This window comes from Sceloporus occidentalis, unplaced genomic scaffold (assembly GCF_023333645.1).
Source record: "Sceloporus occidentalis isolate IW3139 unplaced genomic scaffold, rSceOcc1.0.p SCAF_3, whole genome shotgun sequence".
Classification (NCBI taxonomy): Eukaryota; Metazoa; Chordata; class Lepidosauria; order Squamata; family Phrynosomatidae; genus Sceloporus; species Sceloporus occidentalis.
In genome coordinates, this window is record NW_028316983.1 from 117689222 (window position 1) to 117711021 (window position 21800).

General features: G+C 40.5%; 1 protein-coding gene across 3 annotated transcripts; it reads right to left on the reverse strand.

Moving 5' to 3' along the window:
- Nucleotides 1-4426: 4426 nt before the first annotated feature.
- Nucleotides 4427-21338, reverse strand: LOC149316623 (glycosaminoglycan xylosylkinase). Of its 3 annotated transcripts, none has more exons than XM_089515952.1 (9): nucleotides 21239-21338; nucleotides 18763-18837; nucleotides 14990-15518; nucleotides 13735-13821; nucleotides 13075-13184; nucleotides 10512-10683; nucleotides 9549-9740; nucleotides 9173-9232; nucleotides 4427-6742 (listed from the first exon to the last, which is right to left on the reverse strand). In XM_089515952.1, exons 3-9 carry the CDS (start codon nucleotides 15364-15366, stop codon nucleotides 6511-6513), a joined length of 1230 nt encoding a protein of 409 aa, XP_089372078.1. In that variant the 5' UTR covers nucleotides 15367-15518; nucleotides 18763-18837; nucleotides 21239-21338; the 3' UTR covers nucleotides 4427-6510. The 3 variants fall into 3 exon arrangements, with proteins under 3 accessions (XP_089372078.1, XP_089372077.1, XP_089372079.1); XM_089515953.1 differs by lacking the exon at nucleotides 18763-18837 and adding an exon at nucleotides 8040-8133 and having other exon boundaries at nucleotides 6661-6742; XM_089515951.1 differs by lacking the exon at nucleotides 18763-18837.
- Nucleotides 21339-21800: the final 462 nt, after the last annotated feature.

The following is a 21800-nucleotide window of genomic DNA, read 5'->3' on the forward strand; positions in this document are numbered from 1 at the left end:
TGGCGGTGACCTCCCGGAGGTCCTTCTCTGTCACCACTCCAAAAACTTGGAATGACCTGCCGGAAGAGATTCGCCAATTATCCTCACTCGAGGCTTTTAAAAAGGTGACAAAAACCTTTCTCTTCCGGCAGGCCTTCCCCGATTGATAATGTCCAGAACCAACTGAATCCCCCACCTTTTATTATTTTTCTTATTTGTGGTTTGTTTTTTAATTTTGATGTATTGTTATGTACTTTTTAACCATCTTTTACTGTTTAATTTTACAGTTGGGAGCGAGGGTTGGGTCGGGGTTTTGTGGGGCTTGTTGTTTTTATTGTTGTATACAGTATTGTATTAACTTTGCTGTTACCCGCCTTGATCCTCAAAGCAGAAGAGGCGGGATATAAATAAATATTTATTATTATTATTATTATTATTATTATTAAACTTGTAGCACACTACATTTGTTAATTCCTGTCAAGTGTGGATCATCCTGCAGTCTCTGCTTTTCTTGGAAACCATGAAGAAAACTAGATATACTCTGGCAAAAAATTATTGATTATGAAGCAGTTCCATCACATCAATCTCCACAATGAAGAACATTTATAATAAGTTTTTTCTTTCAAGGTTTGGAGACCAAAAAAGAGATGATTTTTTTTTAGGGAGCATTCTACTGTGTGTGGAAACCCTGCAAAATAACCTTGAACTTCTAGTGGTTAAACATAGAGGTCTCCCAGAAAGTTGGGAAGGGGCACAACATTAACCCAGCTCTAATGAGGTGCAGGTTAGTACTGTCTCTTGCTCTCTATCTATTGATCAATTTATCAGTCTATTGATCTCTGGAGGAAGCTGAGTGCGTTATTGGCTAGAATTAAATACAACATCAGGCTGACTTAAAATGCTAGACATTTCTTGCACATAATGAAGACCCTGAGAAGAAAAAAGAGGAATGTGACATAACAGGCAGCTGACGTTTTTCTTTTTCTTTCTTTCTTTCTTTCTTTGCATACAAATGACACAGCACTCTTATTCATTATATGAAAAAAATCATTAAAGCTTTCATGTTACAAAACAAAGTCTCAATAAAATTCATTATAGCCCAGTTTCCACAAGAATATGAATCCATAACTCTGTGTTTGTCACACAGCTTTGTGGGTTTCTGTGGTTGCAGCAATAGATCTAGGTACAAAAATAAGAACAATAACAAGGAAACAACAACAACCTTGCATCCTAATGCACATCCACCATTAAACGTTTTATAAAACAACCAACCCTCACAATAATGTTCTGCAGCTCAAATCCTTATTGTTCATTTCACATCCTTATTGTTCATTGTTCATAAGAAGCTCTCATTTTGCATAAAATGAAAACACTGCAGAGACCCTCAAAGTTAAAGGGGTGTCCCCAAAGGAATGTGGAAAGTGTGTACTGCACCAGGTGACACCCTAAGGAGATGTGTGACACCAGTGCTCTCCAAACACCTGCCTTTGGGCAGAAATGGGCTGTGGAGTTTGTCTGCGTCCCCTTAAAAGACTGAAGCGATGGTGTCAATGGGATGAGAAGTGGGAAGAGAAAGGAAAGGCCCCAGGTTTACAAATTAATAATACAATTTTAAATTTTAAAATATTTTTCTAAAAAATAAAATTTATTTTTAATTCTTTTAAAATTACCTTAAAACATCAAATCTTACCAAATTTTCACTTTAGCCCCATGAAACTACACACGTGTAACTAAATTTAGGCTGTGCATGATATTGTAATTTAAAGGTATAATTTTAATTTTGCTAGATGTTTATTTCCATTACATTCAGTGATATATGGGGATTACAATTTACGAGTAACATCAGTACAAAAAACATTACTAAGGATTCTGTATGGTGTGGGGTGGGCGGAGGTCCATGTGGGAAGGCAACATCATGAGTTATCGCACTGGGTGATGCCAATCCTAGTCACAGCACTGCTAAGCACTTTGTACAGTTGGACTAGGACTCTGGAGACCAGGGTTCAAATCCTGGCTCAGCCATATAAATGCACTGGGTGATCTTCAGCAAGTCACACTCTCAAGTCTCAGAGAATGGCAATGGCAAACCCCCTCTGAAGAAACTTGCCAAGAAAACCCCATGAATCGCCTTAGGGTCACCAGAAGCCAGAAACAACTTGAAGGCACACCACAACAAATAGGAACATTTCTCACTTTAATTCTTCAAAATACAATCCCATCCCTTTGCAACCATTTCTCCAATGTGTCTGTGTGGCAGTGGGGAAATGAAGCATCTCACAAACCTCAGGTTCTCCATAGCCAGCTATGGAAGAGAATAAAACCTTTGAGAAATACTTAAAACTTTTTTAAAACTTTCTTTAAAAAAAAAAGAGCAGCCAATTTATCCTCAACCGGTTTTTCAAATAAAGGGAGAAAGAAATCTCGCCTATTAGCAGGAGTTGATTCCAGAAGCAGTTTCAGCAGCAATTCGGGTTGACTCAGGAGGCCTCTGTTTTGCAGACAGACAGCATAAGGAAGCTACAAGTTGTAGCAATTATCAAGTCATTAGTAGCCAGATAAAAACAGAGTAAGAAACTCAATAGAAGGAACCAAACCCTCTACGTTCCTTCCCTTTTGTTTAACATAATATTAGATTTTGAGAAACGTGCATCAGCATTTTCATAAAGCTTAACTTGAGAAACTTGCATACAATTTGTCTCTGTCCCTTTTAAAAAATTAAAAACCGTCAGTGGTATATGATTCCTCTAATCATTAAGCAAAGATATTCTATATGTCTATAACATTCATTAAAATCTAATAAATGTGCTTTATGACACTGATGATGCTTTTGTTAAGGAGTCTGCCTGGAAATACTTTAGTGTCATATCAAGCTGAGGAAAGGAAGCCCCCCCAAAGAGAGTTATCACCTGTTTCTTTAACTACCAGTCTGGATCAAATTCTACTTTTCAAGGAAACCCAGATCAGCAATGCCTACTGAACCTGTTTATGTACTGTAATTCCAAAAATATAAGCTCCTATGAACAATGTTTCCCTCTGCAGGCAAGCATAGACATTGCAGACCAATAACTTCTTTAAAAAAGCAAGCTGGGATTTCCCTTTCTACTGAGTTTCACTGAATATAGTGGGCCCTCCACATTTGAGGGGTTAGGGACATAGGATTCCCATGAAAGTGGAAAAACCACAAATAAAAAGCTATTTTTTCACTTGGATGGCCCTTGTGGTCTCTTCCAACTCTACGATTCTATGATTCTCTAGGAACCTCTAAGTCCTCTAGCACAAATCTATGGTCAACATCAGGTGGAAGTTGACCATAGAATTGCACTGAAGGACCTACAAAAGCCTAGAGAAATGTTTCCTCTAGGAATCTCTAGCTCCTCCTGCATGACTCTATGCTCAACTTCCAGCAGAGTTATGTCGGAGGATCTAGAGATTCCTAAAGAGAATATATTAATGAATTCTGCAAATAATCAAATCTGCAAAAGTCAAAGCAGCAAATGTGGAGGGGCTACTGTATTCTTTAAGAGTCAATAAAACATGTCTGAGTTATATTTGCTTCATGATGACCTAGTGTCATCTCCTCTGCTGTAATATAGTCAGCCCTCCTTATCCACAGATTTTTTTATCCACGGATTCAAGCATCCACAGTTAGAAAACGTTTTTAAAAAAGTTTAACTCCAACTAGCAAACCTTGATTTTCTATTTTATATAAGGGACACCGTTTTGCTATGTCATTATATTTAATGGGACTTGAGCATCTACGGATTTTGGTATCCACAGATCCTGGAACCAAACCGCAGCGGATAACAAGGACCCACTGTACTTCATCCTGTGTCCAAAGAAATCAACTAGATCATGGCTCAGCAGCCCCAAATAGTTTGCCCAGTAGAAGCAAAATGCTTCTAATCTATTTTGAACAAATGCGGCACCTTCTAAGGGTAGAGTTGCCTAACCCAAACTAGAAGGCTTGAATCCTGATGGCAACAGCTCTCAGAATGCATTTGGTTTGCTGCTGCAGATATGGGGGGGGGGGGGGGGGTGGCTGATGAAACTATTATTGTCTCACCTGGATTTGCGATCTCTTCCTCATCACTCTGATAGAATATTAATTTACTCTTTGCTCTTCTGGATATCACAGCCAACATTTAGTAAGCTCTGCTATACGACAGAACAATGTGAGATTTTAAAAATTGATAAATAAAAGGCAGAATACACACACACTAAACCTCCCTGCACTAAATACTCCCAAAAAAACTAAAAACCTAAAGTCATAAGCACCAAACTGATGGAAGTGGGGGGAGACAAAGCAGGTTGAAAGCAAAGAAAATGAGCACTGGACAAATACAGAGAATAAAAGTGGAAAGGACTTCTAGCAACCCACGCTGGAGAACTCCTTTATACAATCTGGGGAAAAACCAAGCCACTCTTTTTTTAATTAAAATCTTTATTCACATAATACTTATTTATTCAGAGTCCAACCCTAGGGAAATATATAACACAGTTGAGATTACATTGTGTTTTCTTTTCTTTCAATAGCTTCCATTTGAAGGGTAGCCCTCTGGTAGCTCCAAGAAAAGGTGTAATTCTCAAGTATTCTGCTTCAGCTGCCACACAAATAAGTTAGCTTCTTAATAAATTATTTTCTTATGGGTTTTTTTTTTCAATTAAGTGACAGTTCCAGTTCATTAAATGCCAAAATTGAAGATTATATGGTTTCTTCCACCCTTTTTACCAGTTCAGACAAGTTACCCCTTTCAAATATTTCAGAGCTTTAAAACTACTCCTGTGTCCATTATATATAGCACAGAAATAAGCAACTCTTAGTTACCTTGGATCAAGTTGTTTCATAACGGCATGCAGCTGCCTGATTGCATAAGGATAAAGGGAATATGGGGATATTCTGAGAATCTCAACAAAGCTGCAGGATGTTTCCATCAACAATATCATCTATTCCATTTCTGAAGACAAGACTGTGATAGTAGGCTTTTGATATGTGCAAAGTATTTTACTTTAGCACCTGACCCAATGCCTTCATGTTATATTCCAATGAACCTTTTGGCAGCATCACTATTGTTTAGGCCAGCTTTTAACTTGGATAACTGTCTCAAACTGCTCCAGATCAGGGAGAATTATTGGAAGAGAAAGTTTTAAAAGCCTTATTTTGCTTCTTGTGTCTGTGTGCTCTAAGCCCGTAATCTGAGGAAGGTTCATCTTTTTCAGTTTGGTCTGTAAATTCTCCTTAACTGGCAACCAACGTACCAATTTCAGGAACATTAATCGATTACAAAAGATCCGTGGACCAAGTTTGTTGGAAATACAGCTGGACGCTACATGTCAAATAGACACACAGAAATAAGGTTCCACAAATTTCCCTTAATATGGCAGGGGGGGGGGATCGTTTCATTTTCAGGACTATCAGAAAAAAGACACCTAACATGTCCTGAAGCTACACATACAAGCTACATTTCCAGGCTAATGGTCGTGAAACCACTGGATTACAACCTGTGTTTAAAAGGAGAAAAATACACCACCTTTAAAGTCTGCTGAGAAAGTTTGTAGGCTCAGTTCAGCCTTGAAAAATGACCAAATACCTCAAGTGAACCTCCTACCATGGTACCTGTGGTTACCTCACAAGAGAAATAACGTATTAATCAAAACATTTCCCATTCTGCAAAATTCATCAATAAACCCCATTTGTCTCATGAAAAGCTGTCAGAAATGAGAAGATACAATGAATCAGCTTGATCCTCCCCATTTTTAGAAGAATGATTTGGTTCAATTGTATCTGCATCAGTTAAAAAACACATTAGGCTTTAATAGAATATTTATCAAGGCAGCAAAAACCTCTTATGTGGGAGCACAGAACAGGCTTGCCCAGTAGTCTCCAACCTTCATGATTGATTGGGTCTTCGCAGCATCATGCAAATCTGAATCCATTCAGCCTTCTCAATGCGTTACAGATTTCAATAGCAACTTAAACAGTCTCCCTCCCTCATATGTTAGAACTGAGCTGATTACTGGCAATTGTATGCTCCTTCATAGGGCTCTTGAGAAATTCCAAACAAAAATGCTTCAAATATGTATGTGTCAGGAAAGACACCAAGAGATCTCTCCAGCAGTCAAATTTGTCCTGCTGCTCTATTTTTAGGTAGTCAGCATGGATGCCTTGACAGCCTATCTTTCACAAACCTGAACTGTACTAAATTGTTAATATATTTGGAAGATTTGAGGGGACTATAGCTCTTTTCTAGAACCAGTATTTATTAATGCCCCATTTCTTCTCAATGCATCCCAGGAGAATTCTCAGTGCAACATCCACTGCCAGCAATGGACATCCAAAAAAACCAATCTAGGACTACCTGAGGACAACTTCCTTGTCTTCAGCAGAGCTTTCAAACCTCTGATGCTTTCTTCTTGAGTCCAGCAAATCTGGTGCTCCAGTTCATCTTCTCCATAGCCATGCAGAGCCAATTGTGCTGTTTTTCTATTATTTGTTCTTTTCCTTTTAAAGAATCCAACCAATATCTGTTAAAGCTACAAATGAGAGAGTGTCATTCTATCTTCCACTTGCACAATATCTGGTCCAAACTGGTCTGTACACTGCTTTACTGTAGCCAAAATGTTCAGGAGTCGTTGGTCCAGAGCATCCATGTGAGGGGCAGATAGCACAGGAGAGAGAGGGTCGTGTGACATGGCAGTTTTTAAGGCAGATTTCAACACTCCATTCTTCAGGTAGTTAAGCCTATTCCAAGTAGAGACTCGGATACTGCAAAAGAAAAGGAAGAGTGTGTAAGAAACCTAAATTTGCAATGCAGAAATCAGACTTGGGGACAATGTCAGTCTTTTTTGGAACTGTTCATACAGGCTCATCATGAGATACAATTTTTTTTAGTGCCAAACAAAATGATGGGCAGGTGTGTTCATATTTTGCCACACACCCACACAATTCAAAGATGTGAACAATATCATGGACCTAAGTGATGAAATCTGGATTCAACCATGAAGTCCCTAGACCACTATTTCTCAGCCTTGCCTAACCTCACAGGGAAATCAGTAATAAAAAATTGTCCTTACTATTATAAGCATACACAGTTTATTGAAAAACAAACTATTTAAATCCACAGTTGTGATCAAAGTTCTGTGCATCCATTTTTGACAATGTTGATTTGTTTCTTAACAAGGATTGTATAGAGACATGAGAAAAGCAGTGGGTTAAGCACCAAATTAGAGGTCATATTGGCAGATCATAACATTTTGAGGTTATGTGGAAAAAACCAAGAATCTATTGGAAACCAGAGTCCTTCTCTGTACTTCCACATCAGTGGAGACTGGAACTAAAATATTAAGGAACCTGTGACTATTATCTCATTCTAATTAGACTTGTATAATTCCTAGCACATAAAGAGTATTCTGTGTACTTAACATACTATGGCTGGAATCCTGTTTGTGGCATCCATGAGTATAAGTCACCCTTACATCTGCATATGTATTTTTATGGTCATTGTGGAGGTTTACATTCCCTTCCTCCCCTGCAACAAGCAAACCCAGAGCTGCTACAAACCTGCAATGACCATTCTAGGGGTGAGTTAAAATGTGTCTTGCTAAGTCCCTGCAACCAGATGTGAAATGGTTACACCATCTGTTGGACTTCAGCAGATGATATTATTTTGCATCTGACTATGGGGACACTGCCAAGCATTTCTCCATGCTCCCTATCACGAATGGAATGGTAGTGGCTCTATGGCAAGTCCGGTGTGTGTGTGTGAATGGCTGACTGTAGTGTAGCTATGCTGAAATACAAAGGAATTCAAACTGCAAATGAGGGACCATTTTTAAACAACAATAACCTCCTATGAAGAGTATCAGTGGATCAGACTAAAGGCCTCTTTAATCCACCTGTCTGTTTGCACTGTGACCAACTGGTTGACTATGTGAAGCCTATCAAGAGAACATGAATGAGACTGTATTCCTTGCACATTTTGGACTACCAGAAGCAAGGAATACTTGTCTCAAGCCTAAATGCTGACCATCTGAAGTGAACAAAGACTTTAGATTAGGAAAACCTTGGTTCATGGACTCCATGATGGAAATTGGCAGTTGTGATGAACCCACAATGGTGAAGCCATACTGCCCTCAATGATGGGAGATAGATGAAAACTAGGAAGAAGACCACAGAAAAATGGATCATTTGCAGAAGGAGCTATCTCCCAAAAGTATATAAAAAACAAGTCAGATTTTCATGAACATTATCTTACTAATTCTTATTGCACAGGGAGAGGTTCAGAAGGTAAAATTACCTAGAATTTTAAAGGCAAAGGTGGCAGTTGAAGGGACTGTTCAGTTCACAGTTCTGTCTTAGTCACAATGTTGTTAGTTCTAAAATTCATAAATTTACAAACCTACACAGAAGTAAGCTTCCCTGAGGTCACTGGGTAGGCTGGTGTCAACTGCAGCCTAAATGATAAATTCTGTACTTACAGCTACTCTTATCCAAACAGAGTTAATATGTGGCTATAAAAATAAGTGCATAATTGCATGGGTATCTAGATTTTGACAAGGCTAAGTAGGTATTTTAATTTTTTTCCCAGCGAAGGAAAATCCTGCATCCCTATAAAATCAAGGGGCATATCCAAATGCTTTTCACCTACAACTTCCATCAGCTCTAGTCAACAAAACCAACAATGAGAGACTTTGGAAACAGCAGTCCAAAAACATTTACTCCAAAACATTTCCATGCTGTGAGTCCAGGTTCATTTTTGTTGTATTTCTTATGATCTTGGTCCTTTCCCAGTCTCTAAAGTTAGTTCCTTACTCCCTTCATCAGAAATTTAGTCCCCTGTAATGTAGATAGCTCACACAAAAATCTGGACCCTGGTGACATGTAAGCATGGCTGACTGATGGAAACTCTGAAAGTTCCCTTAGGGACAGAAAAGCTGGGGGAGAACATAAAGGGACTCAGAGGAGTGGCTACTTTTGATATACATTTTACATGTAGTTGGGATCTCAAAAGGTTTTCCAGAATTAGCATGATATTCAGTTTAGATTTTGCAAACCTAACTATTATCTCATGCACTGAATAGCACTGGCTTGCTTAATGGCCAGATATATATACTCTCTGGAGTATATATTATTGCCAATCCCTCTTCTAAGATCTGTAAAATCATAAGATTACTAGCTTCTTTCTTCTTTACTCACATGCAACATTGATAAAGAGGTGCAAGAATACTTCTCTCATCCAGGGAAGGGTTGCCAAAACTGAAAAACAAATTGATACAAACCAATTGAGTTCTCTGGAAACTTCTACCTCTGGCACAAAGCATGTACAATATATAAATCATCCCTGTCATTTCAACTAATAGACAGACTAGCTACAATAAATCAGAAGTACTGGTATTAATAGGCTGCTAATTCTATTTACAGAATTTTACTGTCCAGTTTGATGGCTTGATTCAATGACAAAAAGCATAAAATCATTGGGAGACCCCATAATACCGTGGTAATGAAGATAAACAATAACCTCAAGGTCATTGTGTTGCTTAGAGAATGTGACAGGTGTTAACATATCTCCTACCTTTTGGCATTGTCAAGAAGAATAAGCATACTGGCTCCTTCATCATCCTGAAAACTTTCATAATGATGTCGGTCAGCATTCCCAATCAAATAATCAAAAATAGCCGTATCTATAATGTCAAGGAGCCGTGGGCCTGAGTCATATGGTGAGGTCTTCTTTACAGCATCGCAGTAGCTCTCATCATATTCCCACCTGGAAAGAGATACAGAGTCTATTCCAAAGCTCTGATTATCTTTAAGATTTATTTTAGCATGACTATGCATCATCAAAGGTTTCTAGAACAAACCCTTTATTTCTTTAGAAGATATTGAGACTGACACAGACTTTGAGCTGCCACATTCAGATTTGTCTCTTGCATGATATGTTGGTTACTAGACTTATCTATGGAAATAGTGAAGCCAGATTAGTTCAAGACCTACTACAGCTACTTGCTCATCCTTCAGGCACTAGGTGTCTCAATGTGCTTTTGGGGAGGACAGGCAGGAGAGAACAGTCTTGTTGCTGCCAGAGTTGGCTGCAATTACTAGGTCCCAATCCACCAGCTACTACTCTATATCTCACTCTGGCTGGGAAGTCGTGATGGAAGGGCAACAGTAGTTGGATGTGATGGCCCCAGACACACAATGGCTAGGAAACTAAATAGACTTTTATTTCTCACTGTCTCTTGAAATCTTTTACATCCTTGCTTCCAAACTATCCTTTGTTCACTCATGTTGTTGTTAAAACCACCTCTTCTCTATCTGCTTCACCATACAAGCCTTTAAATTCTAGCAATCACTTCACACACACACACACACACACACACACTATATGTGTGTGTCTGTGTGTGTATGAACTCCAAAGCTGCAACAGAATTTTAGGAAAACTGAGCCCTGCCCTTCTTTGCATTTTGTAAATACAGCCCACTGACTGAAATGATCAACAAAAATAGCAAAGAGATGAATGCTCTGATGGACACCATACCTGGCCAGTTTGCCTTCCCTGTACGTCCTGCCCCATGGGTGCCGATGCTTCTGAAGAGGCCAAACATCTGGCAACCACAGCGTGACTGATCCCTCCATGATATCACCCTCAGCACAGGCTGGTTCTGTTTCCCGGCAATAGTAGCACTTCCCATAGAAGCAAGTGTTATTCCCTTGGAAGCAAAGGAAGAAAAAAAAAAAGGCATCCCATGTCAACCTGCTGTTAGTATTATTTTTTTAAAGCTTCTAATGTTGGGAGACAATTTAGAATTTTTCTAGGTGAGAAAACTTCCAACCTACAGGTTTAAGGCTCCAAGTATATTCTCCTATACTGTATTAGGGAGTTAAGCATATTGAAGAGCCATTGAAACCTACTGGATGACCTTGTTCATATTCTCTTAGCCACAGAGGAAGGCAAAAGACAAACCCTCTCTGAATAAAACTTGCTAAGGAAAGCCCATGATAAGTTTGCCTTAGAGTTGTCATAAGTCAGAAACTACTTATGCACACAATGACAACAAACCAAACCAAAATTAATGAGATATATGGGAATAAATGGGATAATTTATTTGTTGGATATGTCATGTATGCTTAAAAATAAAAGAAAAAGAGAAGAAAAAATAAAGGGAAAGGAAAGTATTCAGGAAATGAACATGGGGTTGGCACATACATTAATATTGGTGTTTTATGCATTCAAATAGTTTTTTGACTTATGGCAACCCTAAGGTTAACCGATCATGGAGTTTTCTGAAGCTGGGAGTGTGTGACTTGCCCAAGTTCACCAAGTGGGTTTCCACTGCTGAGTGGGGATTTGAACCTTGGTCTCCAGAGTCATAGTCTAAGGTTTAAACTATTATGCCACGCTGGTTCCTTATATTAATATACATTGACCATATTTCCATACAACACCTTTCTGTTCCTGATAAAGTAGAGACTGACTGAATGCAAAGGCAAGCATTTTGGTTCAACTATGCAAACTTGAACCAAAAATTTGTGCAGACATATTTTCATATACAAAGCCAGGGACCTCATAGTTTAAGACCTTCTAGTGCATATTACAGAAAATTTTAACTACTTGTAAATGTATTGCTTTAGACATGACTTGCTGATTCAAAACAATCTATTGAAATTCTTACTGAAGAATTTGGGCACAGGCTTGCTATACTGTTGGTCCTAGTTTACAGAAAAAGAAGTAAAACTGCTTCTCAACAGAAGATTCCCTTTGTATCAGATAAGACTCCTTTGTATACAGCAATCTGTGAAACAAGTAGGGAGAGAGTCTGCAGCGTATAGTGTACTGTAGACCACCATTCTTATGTCCATATTCCTTAATGGCAATCATGGTATTAGCCTCAAACCAGAATCTATAACCTGATATTGGAACTCTAGTCAATTTTTTTCTATTCTTAGTGCTAATACCAGAGCAGACATAATGCTACATCCTGATTAGCATAGAAAATAGAAGAGGGAGATTGAATGCATATGAGGAAAAGGGACTGAGCAATGACACTGTAAACATCCAATCTCTACAATATGGGCAGTCGGGGCAGATTTCAAAGAAACATTAGAAGGGACTTCTTGAAAGTAAGACCAGTTCAGCAATTGAATTGACAGCCTAGAGAAGTGATGGGGTTCCTTTCTCTAGATGTCTTCAAACAGATTCTGGACAGCTACCTGCTGCAAATGTTTTAGCTGGAGTTTCTGAATTAAGCAGGGGTTGGACTCCATGGCCTATTGGGATCTTTCCAGTTCTATAAATCTGTGAATATTACACCTCACTGGACATACTATACATACTCGAAAAATTTATGCCCAAATATTGACCCTAAAATCCTGGTATGACTTATATATGGGTCAATACAGTAATACCGCTTAGGAAGGTCCTGAAAGAAGCACCCCCCCCCCCCCATGTGCCTTTGCAGTGATTTCTGAAAGAGCTGCCCAGGAAGGAGTGAGTGAGTAACAGTAAGTGTGTGTGTGAAACCGGCAATTCTCTTCTCAATCCAATGTTAAAACCGCCTCTCCTCATCTACATCCTCCTATGAATCTCTTTCCCTACAAAACATCCCATTTAACTCCACTTCCCTTCCTTCCAAATCCGATGTTAAAACCTTTTCTGCCCACCAAACACCCAATTTCCCACCAGTTCCTTCTCTTCTCAAACCCATGTTAAAACCTCTCTGCATCAAAGATCCCATTTAACTCCACTTCCTTCTCTTCCACATTCGATGTTAAAACGTTCTCCAGCATCAGGGAAGTGATGTTAGATGATTGGGAGAGGTCCAGAGAAGGAGAAGGAGGGACAGAAATGGTGTTTCCCCTTTTACATCCTTTGTTACATGCCTTTAAATGTAACCCTCGACTTATCCACTGGTCATATCAAAATCAATGATTTTGGCCCTAAAACCTTCCCTTGACTTATACATGAGGCCAACCTGTACACAAGTACACAAGTATATATGGTAAGTGGCTCACCAGGCAGTATGATCAATTTCTGCAACCCCCTTTCAAGCTACATCCAATTTTATTTTAGTGGTTTTGATTAAATTTGTTTTGCCACCTACCTAATGTGAGAAAGGTACTGAGCAGCTGTTCTGTGGCAACAGGTTTGATCTCTGTACGGAGATTAACAAATCTGCCAACTACCAGGGGAGCTCGTCGGAAACCTAAGATTCTGTATGGAGAACAAAGGACAGGAAGGAAATGAACCATGTGAACATACAGTACAGAATAACCCACACTCTTAAATATCTGAGACAAAAGTGCCAGGAATTTAGACCTTTAGAGCAGATTAACAACTTTTAAATACTGTTCACTGCTGCAGAACATCCTAAATTGCATATGCAGGATCATACAGGGTATTCATTACATGAATAAGATAGAGTTCACCATCAAAAAAACAAGGCTTAACTAACAGTCTCATTCGAAACTAACTGTCCAGCTGTTAAAGCCAGACACGGAGTTGTTCTACTCAAACTGTGTAAGTTCTCTCTTCACACAACTTTAGCTCAGTTTTTCCAGAAGTAAGTGATACTTTAACTTCATGTTCCAAAAATACAGTTCAAAAGAAAGAAAACAAAGATTATTTGTTACATTTTAGGATTGTCTGTTGTGCATCTGGATGCTGACAGAACAAAGCATTGACCTTCAATGCTTCAAGAAGTAATTTATAATCCTACTTTCCATCTCCAAGAGAAGTGGAGTTTAATTCAGTATTTAGGTACCTGTCCAGATGGAATGCTGCCACCTCTGCATTGTGTCTGTCGTACCCAGCATACGGCTCTCCTTCTACTACATAGTCTCTGGCATACCTAAAAAGTGTGACAAGAGATAAAGTTGATGGCATTGCACTAAATCCCTCCAAGATATATAAGGAAAATCTAACCAGATAGCATTTCTGTATTACCACAAGATAATTAATAAAGAAGGAAATTTTAAGCATTTTATTTGAAATTATTTCGTAGCCACACATGCATTTTCGCTTCCAAGCAGAAGTGTTATCAACTGCCAGTGGATCTACAATATAGTCCTTCCGACTTCTCTAGGGCTATGGAATCTAGAGATTTGTAGTTCGCTGTAGCACCAGAGGTTTCTGACAGAAAAGGCTAAACGTCTCACTGTTAGAATCCTGTTGTATTCTATCAGATATATTCTTTGGGGTTTGGTTGTGGGGATGATGGGGGTTGGGATATGTTTTCGCTAGGGCTAGCTTAGATAGTGCTGGGTAGAGTTAGGCAGTGCCAGGTGGTGGTTATCAATTGGCCTTGAGACTCTTTCTCTCAGAGGCTTGGCATGCAGTGCGAGCTTGGTGGGATAATCAGCTAAGGGGGGAGAGATGGGGACTGGAGGACTGTGTGAGAGAGGTGGAGATTATCGGTTTGCCGGCTTTTGGAAGGGGGGTGGAGCAGGCGAGCTTGGGGGTTTAGGTATTGCTTTTGCTGGATGTGGTCAGTCTCAGCTAAGAAGCTGAATGATGTGGAATTGCTGATTCTGGAGCTATCAATAAAGTGCTGTTGATTCTTAATCAAGCTGAATGACTGATTATCCTGAGTTCTGGTCCCGCATTCTGACACTCACAAAACTACAAATCCCAGAATTATGTAGCATTGAGCCACAGCTGTTAAAGTGATGTTAACCTGCATTATTTCTGCAGTGTGTATGCAACCTAGGTCAATGAGAGTTGATGTTCATTTAGAAGAAGGAAAAGGACACCAGTGTTTCTGTTTGATTTCACAAACAGAACCATATCTGATGCACAAGAGGTCAGAGTAGTTACACTGGCATGGTCATATCAAGGAGCTCTTTCCCCATGCTTTTACAATATGACAAAATAATGTGGAAGCAGCTGCCGACTTCCTAGCTTGTCTTCATTACATTCCTTCCATTGGGGAATCATGGTCAGGAACTCCTGGGATCTGAGAAACCCTCATAGAAGTAATTAAGAAACCATAATCATATTTAATTACTGAAGCACGTTACCTCTTAGGTTTGAAGACTACTTTTTGTCCCCCTTCTAGTATGAGCAGTGCCTTCAGCTGGGTGCCCTTATAGCCCACATCTGCTTTTATTATCTTTTTTGTAGCCATGGCATGCATCACTGCCCCCAATTCTGGGGTCTCCTCTGGATATACTTCACGTGGCACCACCCACTGGGCTGCAATCTCCCAGGGAGATTGCAAGGTATGGTCAAGTCGGGGATCCAGTTCCACCCGCAGGCTTGCCATCATACGGTGAAAGGCACGCTGATCCTCACGGTTAGCTGCCGATGTGTCCAAGTTGTCTATGAGGAAAACCTTGGTGAAAATGAAGATGACAAGGAGAATTGCCAGAAGCACCACACGTTGTTTTAACTTCATGATGACAAGTAATCCTTTTCTAACTTGTTCTTTCCAAAGGTTACAAACAGTCTCTCACAAAGAAAGATGAAAAGCAGTATGATACTTTATAGATTTCATTCATAATATTCACTCCAGTGGATCCATAGTTGATACTGCATCTTCTAGAATTCCTACGGAATAGAAAAACACAACTGAATTGAATACATTTCAGCACAATCAGAGATACCTGTAAATGGAAGTGGTTTGCACTATCTCACTGTCTTGTACAACAAACACAGACTTGGAATCAAACTGTTGATCATGCTTTAGTCCAGAGGTGAGCAACATGTGGTTGTCCAGCCTTTGGATGGCAATTCCCATAATTCCTCAAAATTGGCTATGCTGGTTAAGTACAATGGGAGTATGAATTCTCAGGTTGAAATGTGCACCTTTCATAGGAAATCATTTTGGTCTAACATGTATGTAAAGCATGAAAATCAATTTTGGGGGGCCACAATGTACTTTACACAGAAAGAGTCAGAAAAAGCCCCAAGTGTTTCTTTTTAAAAAAGGCTTCAAGAAGCTTTGCAGTCTTTTGAGCAAGACCATAAACTCCAGGGTTCAAGGAAGCCCCTTGGCCTCATTGCATGGAACTACTGTTTCTTTCCATGATCAAGGACAGACCTCCATCTGTTAGTTTCAGGGGTTACAAATAAGTATCCTCAGCCCACCAGGAAATAGACCTACTACTTTGTGGTATCGAAAAGAAGGGAAGAAAGTAGGAAGGAAGGAATTACTATAAAACTGCAAAGGATATACAGCTAAATAAAGGTTACTCAGCTTTCTACACAATACCTTTTTCAGACACAGCAAATTGCAAAACAGAGTGTGCAGGAATGTGATGGTACTTGTTTATAGCATCCAGATCTGTCTAATTCCCAATTGCACCATTTTCTATTAAGCTATACATGTTGTATTTGCTCTCTTCCTACTGTTTTCTCCCCTTCATAACAAAATTTAGATTGATCCACACAACATTTTGATAGTTACCGAATTGCACTTATATCATCCTCTTTCTTTAAGGAGGACAGCACAGCAGCACTCAACATCTACTTCCACGTCTACTTATTTTGTTAAGTGTCATGTTTGTCAAGATTTTTATGCAGCCAACAAATGAGGGGAAATGGGATATAAAAGACACTCCTTGTCCAGTGGGATCGCTAGGGCGGTGCGAGGATGCAGACTGCATCAAGTGACACCCCAGGGTGTATATCTGGTGGGACTGGCGCAGCTGCTGGGCAAGTGAGAAAGGGCACCAGGTCCCTTGCTTGCTTGCCCAGCCTCCACGATGGACCTCAAAAGGCCATTTGGATGCCACAACACTGTCCTCACAAGCAGCGGAGACTGTGTGTGTGTGTGTGGGGGGGTGCCTTCTGTTTGGGCTTTGGTGCAGTTGCAGCCATGCCAAAGCCCAAAGAACCCTCTGGAGGCTGCAGCAGTCTGCCCGTCTCCACTGCCCCCTGCGCTGGGCGATACCAACCCCAGGGAAACCACTGTCGTTTTCAAAACTGTAAGAAACTCGAATGTGAGTCAAGGGATCTCTGTTTTGATGTAGGAAAATGACATTGCTAGACTTCTCAGAGCTGAATGCCACTATACAAATAATATTCTCCACCGAGTTCCTAACTGTATTTTATAATGTATTTTCAGTAAGAGTTCTGATTTTGTGGTAATTTAAAAGTTCAGCTACTCTAAATAAAGCAATATTCATTTTAGCACATCTGACTAAAAAGGTCTAAACCAGTGGTTCCCAACCTTCCTAATGCTGCGACCCTTTAATATAGTTCCTCATGTTGTGGTGACCCAAAACCATGAAATTATTTTTGTTGCTACTTCATAACTGTAATTAAATAGGTGTTTTCCAAAGGTCTTAGTGAACCCCATGAATGGGTCATTCGACCCCCAAAGGGGTCCCGACCTACAGGTTGGGAACCACTGGTCTAAACACTGTAGTATTTTACTATGCACCAGGAATGTCATGCAAGATGTATATTCTAGTCAAAGCTGGAACACTACCATCTCCTTCCTGAATTGTGGGGTTCACAACCCCGAAGATTAAGATGAGATGCCATTCTCTCTTTCAATGTACTGCAACAATGAACAAAAAGCAATCTGTCCAAGTATCAGAATGTAATGCAAAGGGAAAAAAAATTGCACAACATGGTCTCTTTCTTCAATATCTAACCTAATTTCCAGACAACCTGTAAATGATCTAATACAATATTGGCAACTCCTAACAGTGCAAGACCTGTGCCATCTATGAAAATGTATGGGAAGAAATTCATATTCATCTAAAGCAATCTAGACTACACATTTAGTGCCAAAGGTTCATGTGCTCTAAATTACAGCAAAATGATCCACTTTCATAATAATGGGTAGACACAATAGAAACAATGTAAAGTGGGTATGGAAGGAGGAGGAGGAGGACCACCTCATAAATATGCTGGATATGATGACAGCCTGAAGATCATGGGCGAAGAATAAAAGTGGAAGATGCCACTTGTGCTATTGCACCACATTCTCAGGATGTAGACATTAAAGGCACCACATTTCCTTTTTGACTCTACATTCTCAAGGCATTCTGGTTACCGTTGAAACTTTCACTATCAACAACAACAACAAAAAGATGTTGAGAAACTAGAGCATGTCCCAAGGAGGGCGACTAAAACAGCGAAGGGCCTGGAAACCAAGTCCTATGAGGAACGACTTAGGGAGCTGGGAATGTTTAGCCTGGAGAAGAGAAGGTTAAGAGGTGATATGATAGCCCTGTTCTATCATTATTTTCTAGTCAGTGAAAATAAACCAAGAGCAGTGACAGGGATATGCTTCGGTGTTCTTCAGTACTCCTATACAGAGATATAAACTACTGTATATGACAAGCCTTTCTAAGCAGCACCTGAGATGGTTTTTGGAAAGTATGGACTGAATTGCCTCTGTATTTTTAAAATCTTCTCTGTCTTATTGCAAATGTTAAAGCAGGTCTAATATGGCGAATACATGGGATATAGTCTGCAGAGGTCTGTGTTGTAGATAAGTGCCTGTGAATGAATGGATTTCCCCATGAGTGTATAAGAAGGGGCAAGAAAGACCACTGGGTGCTACTTGCCTTAAGATCCCCATCCCACACTTGAGATTTCTCTCTTGAGGTTATTAAGTGTCAGGTCATGAGAGACAGTTCTTGAAAGTGTATTTGTCTGGTTTTCTACTCTTACTGGCTCTGCTCACTACCAGCAGGTGGATACCCAAATTATTCCTACTAAGGGAGCATGGCTTGGTATGCGTGTGCGCGCGCACCATTCCTGCTTTATATAAAGATGAGAACTTGTGCTATGAGTTATATGCCTTGTTTACTGTGGATGTTTACTGTGGACATACCTGCAATTTGATGCTCTACATAGCTTCATGTTACCAGCTTTTCTCAGGATCAGTCATAACTACAGTAGTTGTGTGCTTGGGATAAAAATCATTATTTGGATGAACAATAGTAACTATAACACACCTCTCTCTAAGACACACTTGATGAAATACCATATATACTCGACTATAAATCGACCTCATGTATAAGTCGACAACAGATTTTGGGGCCAAAATTATGGCTTTTGATATGACCTGTGGATAAGTCGAGGGTAAAACTTAGGGGCATGTAACAAAGGATGTAAAGAATGAAGCAATGGGAAACAATGCCAAACAACGTACAAAATTCAAGCACACATCACTGTTTGTGCTCATGCTAAAGACTGGATGGATGAAAGAATAGAGGGGAATCAGTGCTTCCAGGACGAATTAAGCTCTTGCCTTTCATCAGAGGCTGGTTCCTTGTTTTGGTAAGAGTTAGAGTATGGCGCTTACATTGACTTGTGGATAAGTCAACTCAGGTTTTTGGGGTCAATGTTTTGACTAAAATTTTTAGACGTATGCATACGTATATACAATATATAATCCAAATCTCTAACACGCCACATACACAGATACCCTTCTACAAGACCTCCACAGGATCACAATGTTCTGAACATAGCATTTGCTTCTTGCATTGTGCGATCATCACATTGCTTTATTACGTTTAACCCCAAAAGACTGCTACCACAAAGATCCAGCCAAACAGCAGAAATAGTTACAAAGTGTATTGTTTGTATATTTAGTTTTCGGACCTTCAGAATGACTCTATCTTATGCCTATGCTTGAATGTCCTCCAGATGCCCTGGCCATCTAAACTGAGGCAAATATAGCAAAGCTATATTAGATATGCCACCGCCATTGTGAAATTCACTTCACAGAAAGGCTCACCACGACCCACATTATAAAACCATCTTCTTTCCCCAAACCTTGGAATCTGTATTATTATTATTATTACTTCTGCTGGAAAAATTAACAACATCTTAATCAAGGATTTTAATTTATTATGCTATTATTTTTTGATCCACCCTGCTAGTGTTTTTAACCAAGGCGTAGTATAAAATCCCTTTTTGTTACGTATTACACATAGTATACTACACACATACTTATATTCTGCGTGCCCACCTTCTGAGGGGAAGGGATGTTTAAAGGCAAATAACATTGCCTGGGCAAAAGGTGGCATACAATCTGCGGGATGCTTACAATTTGTAAACCTCTCTGAGGGCATGAAATTGAAGGCTTTCATGGCCGGCATCCATAGTTTCTTGTGGGTTTTTCCGGGCGATGTGGCCACGTTCTAGAAGAGTTCATGGCCACAGAGCCTGGAAAACCCACAAAAAGCTCTCTGAGCGCCTTTGTGGCTGAAGAGTGGGGTATAAATACTCTTAAAATAAAGGAAGTAAATAACTAAATAGATTTTTCCTATTAGCAACCTTCCCACCCTCTCCCAATCCTCAAAGTTATAGAACCATGGAGTTGGAAGAGACACAAGGGCCCTGATCCAGTCCAACCCCATTCTGCCATGCAGGAACTCTCAATCAAAGCATCCCTTGGGACAGATGGCCATCCAGCCTCTGCTTAAAGACCTCCAAAGAAGGAGACTCCACTTCACTTTGAGGGAGTGTGTTCCACTGTCAAACAGCCCTTACTGTCAGGAAGGTCCTCCTAATGTTGAGCTGAAATCTCTTTTCCTGGAGCTTGCATCCATTGCTCTGGGTCCTAGTCTCTGGAGCAGCAGAAAACAAGCTTGCTCCCTCCTCAATATGACATCCCTTCAAATATTTAAACAGAGCTATCATATCACCTCTTAACCTTCTCTTCTCCAGGCTAAACATACCCAGCTCCCTAAGTCGTTCCTCATAGGGATTCATGGTTTCCAGACCTTTCACCATTTTAGTCACCCTCCTTTGGACACACTCCAGTTTCTCAATGTCCTTTTTATATTGTGATGCCCAGAACTGGACACAATATTCTAGGTGGGGCCTGACCAGAGCAGAATAGAGTGGCACTATTACTTCCCTTGATCTAGACACTATACTTCCATTGATGCAGCCTGGAATCGCATTGGCCTTGTTAGCTGCCGCATCACACTGTGGACTCATGTCCAACTTGTGCTCTACTTGGACTAGTCCCAGATCCCTTTCACATGCAAATCCAGGTGTATCCCATCCTATATCTATGCATTTCATTTTCTGTACCTAAATGCAGTACCTTACATTTCTCTTGTGTTGAAGCCCATTTTATTAGCTTTGGCCCAGCTTTCTAATCTACGAAGGCCATATTTAATGTTGACCCTGTCCTCTGGGGTATGAGCTGCTACTCTTCCTAACAGCAACACATAACAAACTACAATTCCCAGAATTCCAAGGCAGTTAAAGCGATACGAAACCGGTTTACCCCAGCAGTGGAGAGCGAGGTAACCCTCCCCATCATTCCCTTCGGCTCCTTGGCCACTCACCCTTCCTCCCAGGGCCTCCCAGGGGCCATGCCCGCCTTTGGGGCCGCTCCAATCGCCCCTCTTCTCTCCTCCTCCTTCTCTCTCTCTCTCTCTGAGATGCTCCCCCCCTACAGGGCCAAAGTGGTACCGCCCGCCTCACCCCCGCGCCGACCAATGGGAGCGCCCCAAAAGACCACGCCTCCCCCGCGGCCAACCTGAGCGAAGCAAACTGCCCGCTTACGTCACTGTGGCTTCGCTTCAGCCAACCAATGGGAAGCCGGCGTCGCCCGGTTCCTCCAATTACTTCCGCGTTCCTCAGCCAATAGGAAGCGCGGACCTGTTACGCCCGCCCACAGACGCACACCGCGCCCAAGGGGGCGGGCCCTCGCTGAGTTGTCTTTTAACTCTCCCTTGACCGAGAGTGTGGCCTGGTTCCTGTTGTTCTTGGACTTCAACTCCCAGAAGCCTCAGTTACAATGGTTAATGACGAGGGATTCTGGGAGTTGTAGGCTTCTCATAAGTGCCTCGGGTTAGTCCAGCCAGTAGTTCCCCAAACGGTGCTCTTTAAGGGATTTTGGACTTC

Bases quoted from the DNA above. Each gene is read 5' to 3' on its own strand.
- LOC149316623 (XM_089515951.1), bottom strand. From the start codon at position 15,366: ATGAAGTTAAAACAACGTGTGGTGCTTCTGGCAATTCTCCTTGTCATC. The intron at 13,822-14,989 runs GTAACGTGCTTC...CACACTTTTTAG, and splicing joins GTAGTCTTCAAACCTAAGAG to GTATGCCAGAGACTATGTAG. The intron at 6,743-9,172 runs GTGAGTAAAGAA...TTTCTTTTGCAG, and splicing joins CCTCTTTATCAATGTTGCAT to TATCCGAGTCTCTACTTGGA.